This window comes from Aptenodytes forsteri, unplaced genomic scaffold, assembly GCF_000699145.1.
Source record: "Aptenodytes forsteri isolate BGI_AS27 unplaced genomic scaffold, ASM69914v1 Scaffold40, whole genome shotgun sequence".
Taxonomy (NCBI): domain Eukaryota; kingdom Metazoa; phylum Chordata; class Aves; order Sphenisciformes; family Spheniscidae; genus Aptenodytes; species Aptenodytes forsteri.
In genome coordinates this window covers 137,252-144,820 of record NW_008796077.1, presented here as the reverse complement: position 1 = coordinate 144,820, position 7,569 = coordinate 137,252, and the positions used below count along the sequence as shown (strand labels likewise).

Below are 7,569 nucleotides of genomic sequence, written 5' to 3'. Positions count from 1 at the left end.
AGGTATTTAAAAGACGAGTAGATGAGGCGCTTAGGGACATGGTTTAGTGGGCATGGTGGTGTTGGGTTGACGGTTGGACTCGATGATCTTAGAGGTCTTTTCCAACCTTAATGATTCTATGATTCTATGATTTCTATGCTATTGTCATTGAGTTCCTCAGAAACACATCGCTGGTAACTGCAGTATGCCAGAATTAGTGGCCATGCAGAAATCCACTAATCCCTACAGGTTTTACTTCAGTTACATGTTAGGCATCAGTGAAGCAAAAATACAAGTAAGCAACAAATACAATTCAGATAATGAGATCTGTATCCCACAAAAAACAGGATTATGAAAAGACTTTGCAGTCATGATTTAAACTGAGCCCCAATTCCTTCCATGTTGCCATGCCTGAGAAAGTCAATGCAGCTATTGGATATATAAGTGGGAAATCAGATTTTCCTGCGTTAATTGCAGTGGTCTCCCATGTAGCATTATGATCACATTTTTGTACAAATGTGGCCAGACAATGCCTGTGCTTTAGAAAGGAAGCTGACAAACTGAAAGTCCAAGAAAGCCATAGAAGTGATCTGAATCTAGAAGCAGTGGGGAGAAGGAAAAAAAAAAAAAAAGCACAACACAACTTAAGTCATGAAAGAGAAGCTTAAGAAAGAAAACAATAATGATTTCCTACCCATGTATTCCTAAAAATTTTCTTGATGATGCATTCCAGTTCAACCAGAAAGTCTGAACTTGACACGAGAATTAGGGATCGACTGACCCAAATTTATTGTTAGGCTAACGTGGCAGGCTTTATTACATTACTGTAATGTAATAATTCTTTTACTTGTTGAGGTGCTCTTTTAATCTAAAAATAAATGAATATATACAACAGTACTTCTGTAATTTCTTCCTTGGGTGAGCCATGGTTAGTATATTGAGGAAAAAGACAGTAGAGCACTATGTTGAAATAGAAAAAAAAATACAAACCTCGAAGCTTATAGTAACAATAGAAAACATCAAATCCTTATGATGTATACAAAAAGATCCTTTTAATATAAGCCCTAAAAATGTCAGTTACCAATTCAGTGTATAGAAGCAGCTATATAAGCAGAACCAGAAATGGAAAATTGCTACTCGTCTCAATACAAAGCAATGCAATTGAGAACTGGTGTTCGAAAACCTGTAGGAAAAGCCCAATGGAAACATTACTGACCAAAGCACATGCTGCCTTTTCTTGCCGAACTGCTGGCAGTTGTCCTTGTGCCCTTTCTATATTTAAGAAAAAGGAAAACCTATCACCATAGTGCTGCATTTCCAGTATCTATTCTAAAGCTTTTTGAATGTTTATTTTTCAATTGATGAAGACACTCCAGTATTAAATAGATAACATATAAGGTATCACATTAATGTGGACAATTAATATGAGCTATTATTCCTGAACAAGTACACTGAGAGCAAGACACACTGTTAAAGTTTGTAGACACCAAAATTGCCAGGAGATTTGGATTTTTCTCCATTTCTTTTCAGTTATGTTTTTAAACCTCAGCACACTGAGCCATGCAAGTAAGCTAGCACGTGGAAGAAACCCAAACATATTCTCATACTCACCAAGGAAACAACTAACGTGAAGAGCCAGGCATAGATGAAGAAGTAGTCTCCTCCTATTTTAATAATGTAAAGCAGAAGGGATGTCACTGGCAACAGAATACACTGGGTCACGATAAACTTCTTGATAGCATCCTTAAAAAAAAATCCCAGTGTCTGTAAAGAAAGGATATCAGTGATATTTTCAATGTAAATATTCATGTGCCACAGTGGTTAATGAACTGATCCCTTCAGTGGATGCACAGAAAGAAAGTAAGACAAATCGCAAACCAGCAATACCAATGTAATAAGGAAATCAGAGTCAGTTAAGAAAAGGTGGAAGAACCTTTTCACCTCCTCTCCTGGTAGCTGTGGCTCTTTACATCCACATGGACTCCAAGCCCATGCAGATGCACTCTTCCTTAGCAAGATGTGACCCAAACTCTTATTTTGCGTTGCACATATACCCTTCATTAAAGGAGGAAAGAAAAGTTTAAGCTTATATGTCCCTGAATTCCTTTATCAATCTATATCCTAGACATTATGGGATTTTTAGAGAATAGGAAGCTCTTAAAGAAACATAGCTACTGTAAAATATTTTGTCTTCATCTTAACTTTCAGTTACCACTAAGCTGATTGTCTTAACTGGAAATATATAGAAGTCCTATTAAAGATTTTTAGATATACATTGGGTATTTTACTCCAAGCTTCTACTGACATGCAGTTACTACTCATGTAGCCGTCTCAGGTTTTTAAATTAGCATAACTTTAATAGAAGCAATAGAAGTTTCAAAGACCTTTACCCGAATGAATCTGATCTAGTGACTCTACAACATGATTAGACACCCAACTAGTTCTTTCAGGAATTGTTACTTCAGTACTTACAGCTACCTGCAAGGCATAGAAGTGAGGGGGTTATTACGTAAAGATCCTTCCCAACAAGGTTATATTAAAAAGCCCATACTACGTTAAAGATATGGAACTCGTCTGGAAAGAAAAAAAAATACTGGTGAAACAGATTTAAATAGAAACTAAGGATTTGGGGCAAGAATTTGGATGGACGCCTGAGACTTCCATGACTATCGGAAACACAAATCAGACATAAACCCGTAATTTTAGACTATTCTTTATGTAGACATATTCACTCTGGTCACACAGTGAGCACTCTGGTGATATATTCTTACTAAGTGACCGTTAGTATCAGCAGTAACACAATTGTATAGACACATGCCCACACAAATGGAGCACTCCAGAAGATACTGTTCCTTGCCTGCCTTTAATATTCCCAGGTAGTGTAGGCTACCTTTTCCAGCAAAACAGCTCTGTAACTAGCAAAGCAAGACTTGCGGCTCTCATTCACACTAAGCAATGGTCCTTTCCTGAAAATGGTATGGAGAAGCATGAAAGAAACTCTGTGGGTCATCCCGGACAAAGGAAAATTTGCTTCCACTTGATCAAGACTCTTAAACTGTTACAAGCCAGGAGAGAGAACACAAAATACACAACAGTATGTTCCTCCTTTATTACTTCCTCAGCTCAGCCAGAAAAAGGCCTGTTATACAGCTTTTTCATTTTTTAGCTTAGTAAACAGCTGAAGAAACAGTCACTTAATATAACCTAGAAGAACTCTTAACAGAAGCATGCTGCTAACGCTGTTTCCACTGGGCTTTCTGAAACACGTCAACTACAATCCATCTAGCTCAAGTTTTCATTTTAACTTTTTCTTTACTTCCAGCTCCACAATCTAGGAGGAACAGAGCTATAAAATTGCATGGTGTCTTTCATCTTTGCCCTGCCTCTTTCCTGCTTTCTAAGGCAGATGCGACTTCAAGAGAAATCCACATTTTCAGCAAGCCACTCCCAAGAAAGAGTCTATCTGAAGATCATTTGAGAATCATTGCTAGAAATTCCGAAGTCTGTGCTGGTATCAGGTGTGAATTTGGCTCATTCACTAAAGGACCTAGTCCATTTGTCTGAAATGAAAGATGGAGATTTGACTGTGATTGTAAGACATTTGGTACCTCAAATTGGATTGGAGCTGGACTCAGCCTTCAGTTCTTGGCATGAGGACGAGCTGGACTCAGCCTTCAGTTCTTGGCATTTTTTTCACTGCGGTGAAAAAAACCTTGTAAAAGACATCATGCAGGTAGCTCAATCAAGCATTTGACAACACCCATAGAACATCATGCAGGTAGCTCAATCAAGCATTTAACAACACCCATAGGTGTCAGTGCCAAGTCTTCCTTTTCTCATTTGATTAGGCACAATGCTTGCATTGACAACAGTGAAGCACCCAGAGAGCACAGCTCCAAGGAGAAAATGTTCAGAGGATATACCCAGAATTCTCCTTAACCTCCCTAAAGCATACAAAGAAACAACATGGATTCTGCAAGCTCTCAAGACAGTTTTAAAGAAGCCTGAGCTGCTAAGTTCAGTATTTGATCCTCTGCTTCTTCTGCACAGAGGTAGGGCCTGATCAAGGCCTGATAAAGTCAAGCTCTCCATCCATCAGCTAGTCTGCCAATTTGCTCTAATTCTAGTGCTTTACAAGTCCCAACACTGACAGTTGTTGGACTTCTGTGTCCTGGACATAAAGGGCTTGCAGATCTGGCACCAAGATGGAACTTACTCCTCACTAAGGTAGGAGAGACGATCAAGGTGCAGGCCTGATACTCAGGATTGACATGAGAGACAACAGCAAAAGATAGCTTTTGAGGCATATTTAAGGATTCTGAATGTCAAAAGTATATCTAGGCTAGGCCAGAGCATAAGCACACTGCAAGAATTGGCCTTTGCCAGCCCTTACAATTTTTGAGGACTACAGAACAGAAGTGATAGCCAGAGAACAAACAAAATACATCAAATAGGTATTTCCCTGAAGAAAAGATTGCTTGACTGATGCTCTGGAAACATGGGAACATTCCTTCCTCCCTTGATAGGAGCAGGATGTTTGCCTGCCAGTATGCTCACTGTAAAGTCTGCAGAAGGGAAGGGGATCTCCAGGACTATGGCTCAGAATCACCTAGGATATGAATGGCCATGTGCGCCATCATTCTAACAACGAGTATTTACTTGCTGCTGAGAGAAAAAAGTGATTGTTAGAAGTTACACACATGTTTTTAGAACGAGGGTTTTTTTATAAGACGAGAGCTATGTGGAGTATAAAAAGAGTTCTGAGTTGGTCACAAGCTCAAGGCTTATGACTAACTAGAACAATCTTCAGATTTGCTCCCCAAAGACTGGAGCAGGAGCTGCCGTTGGCACAGTATCCAAATATCAGAGGCGGGGAGGGGGGGAACCAAAAAAGCCTTGCAGTCTCCAGGAATACACACAGATGTCAAGACAAAATAGTGCAGTGAGAATTTGCATAGTTGGGCTTCCCTGGAAAGAAAACAGTATGCCGCTAAATAATTGACGTGAATCAAAATAATACAAGATGTATCAGGATCTACACACTTCTGTTTTAAAGATCATTGAGAGAGGGTGCAAACTGGATCATTGCATTTAGAGCTTTTTTTCTCACTTATTTTCTTACTTGTTTTATAAAAAGGAATAAGAAACATCAATTTATCAATTTACCAGGAATATAATGAGTTTAGAAACAAACTGATTCTACTTCTTTAGGTCTAGCTCAGTCTTCCTGCCTCCATAGAAATTGGAAGATGAAACTGGCAGATACCAGAGCATCTCTACCCCTATTAAAATGAGCCAGACAGCTTTATCCCACATCTGCTACCCATCCAGATTTTATTCTACTGTAAAAAAAAAAAACTTCCTAGTAGACTTAGAACAGACTGTAGACAACACTAGCTGGGTCCAAAAGCAGAAAACAAGTGTCATGCTCTGGCATGAAATGGCTAATCATGTGTGCCAGATTGAGGTTCCTCTCCCAAAAGGAAAATCTGATCCCATGAGAAACTGATACTGAAACAGGTTAAACTAAGATGGTGAGAGAAATTAAGAAAGCCAGGGCTGATATTAAGTGAGTACCTAACAGAAGTACAAATGAAAAGCTGAATTCTCTAATTTAGTAAAGGCTGATACAAGAAATCAATAAGCCAAACAAAATGAGGAGAACAATTTCTCGGTTTTGTTTCATCTGTTCAGTGTCCATGAATCAGAACTGCCCCTGTCAAGCAGTGATCCAGACTTCAAAGGAAGGGCATATGAAGGGCAAAGAATAGTCCATCCAAAAATGAACAGCTGAGGTATGAAATTTTCTTTGTTCCACTGCTGGAATACACACTTCTTTTTGCTTAGAGGCATGGGCTCACGCAGAGGCATTCTGGTGTGGCATGGGTACTTCTGCGACAGTCACAAACTGTCATTGCTCTTATTTGGCACAGACGTGGACATACCAGTCCACCTAACCAACCAAACCTACTGAAGATGTTAGGTCAGTATAAGTGCTATCTACAATACCTGTTGATTGAAGCCATGTTTCTCTTCTATGACAAATGTGTTATATAAACTCCATGGGAGACCAGTCACTGCACTGAAGAGTGTTGCAAGCAGCAGAAATACCAATGACTGAACAATCTAAAAAAAAAATAAAAAAAATCTGATATTTACTGACCTGTACTAACATTAATATTCCGGGTGTTAAAAATGGATTTTGTGTCAGTGGTTTAACTGAAACTGGTTAGAAGATGAAGCTAGATAAATTCACAGAAATAACATTTGTGATGATTAGATTACTGATCACTAGAATTGCTTACTATGTTAAAGAAAGAAAAAAATATACCGGTGAAACAGATTTAAATAAAAACTAAGGATTTAGGACAAGAATTTGGATAGATGCCTCATCCACAGCACAAAGACAACATAAGCAACAGCCTCAAATTTCTTACCCTTTTACTGTGCAGGAAGATCACATCCAGGATTAGTAAAAAGACAACACCCAAACAGAAGTCCCCAAAAACCCAACCCACCACCTCATTTGACTCAAGTAGCTTTGAGACTTGTATGTTTTTAACATACAAGGCTATTTTAATTAGTAAGCTAATTTAAAAGTCACATACTGTTATCAGTTCTCAGACTCGCCCAATCATTAAGCTCACCAGAAAATGTTTTTTTTACTGTATTGTACCTGTAGCTAAATCCCACTTCAAGTAAATGCAAGCTTAAAAATAAAACTTATTTTAACAGTATAGTTCATGGACCAAACATTTTCACTAAACTTTAAAGACTGCTTACCTCATATTCTGGTCCAAACCCAGCACGACCAGAGATCTGACCAGACAGATTCCAGAGAAAAGGAATTCCTCCACAAAGGAGAATCATCTTGAAAACAAAAACACATACCACAGAGGCAATATGAAACAGATCTTATTCTACTAAAATTTCAGCAAGATAAGGACCTTTTAAGGGTGAATGAGAAAAGTTTTATAAATAGGCTTTTTTGTCTCCCTCTGATCTTAGCATAAAGAAAGCCTGGAATATTTGGCAATGGTTCATTTTTACTTTACAGAAGTAGAGATCAGGTCAAGCTTTTTTTTTTTTTTTGGCTGGGAAATACTAGCATATTTCCAAGCCTATTTACTGTAGACTATACTGCTATATTGGCTCAGACATAAGGTATATTTTTCAGAAGACCTTAAAACTCATTTGCCCTATGCTTGTATAACATACCATCTTCTAGGAGTGGTATGCAAGATTCAGCAGCTTGACTGCACTGGGACAGTCTCACCTGCGTTCCCTACCGAGAGAAAGGCATTCAGACTAAGGCTGCAATTTCACTTTCAGTATTAGTGCTGCTTCATCCATTTTAAGAAAGCTTCACGCTCTCTTCCTTGTGCCTGCCTTGCAATGCCTCCTGCCATACAGGTTGCCAAGGAACAGGGAGTGGATTACTCACGACACACCATCATCAAAGAAACGCTTGAGACAGAGCTATTTAAGTAAGTGCTAACTGTAGTTCAAGGCAGGGGCTGGTACGGTTTGTTAAACAGCTTGACTTCCAAGTGTTTCACATTTACTTTCTTAGCAAGCGATGAATCACTA

At 38.7% G+C, this 7,569-nt stretch overlaps 1 protein-coding gene across 1 annotated transcript in view; it reads right to left on the bottom strand.

The window, feature by feature from the left end:
• The window catches only part of ZMPSTE24 (zinc metallopeptidase STE24), a 31,182-nt gene that overhangs the window by 12,688 nt on the left and 10,925 nt on the right, over window positions 1-7,569 (bottom strand). The window contains exons 3-5 of the mRNA XM_009286657.1: window positions 6,763-6,849; window positions 5,989-6,105; window positions 1,591-1,743 (exon numbers count right to left, since the gene is read on the bottom strand). Coding sequence (XP_009284932.1) covers window positions 1,591-1,743; window positions 5,989-6,105; window positions 6,763-6,849 — 357 coding nt within the window. The remainder of the gene's footprint in view (window positions 1-1,590; window positions 1,744-5,988; window positions 6,106-6,762; window positions 6,850-7,569) is intronic.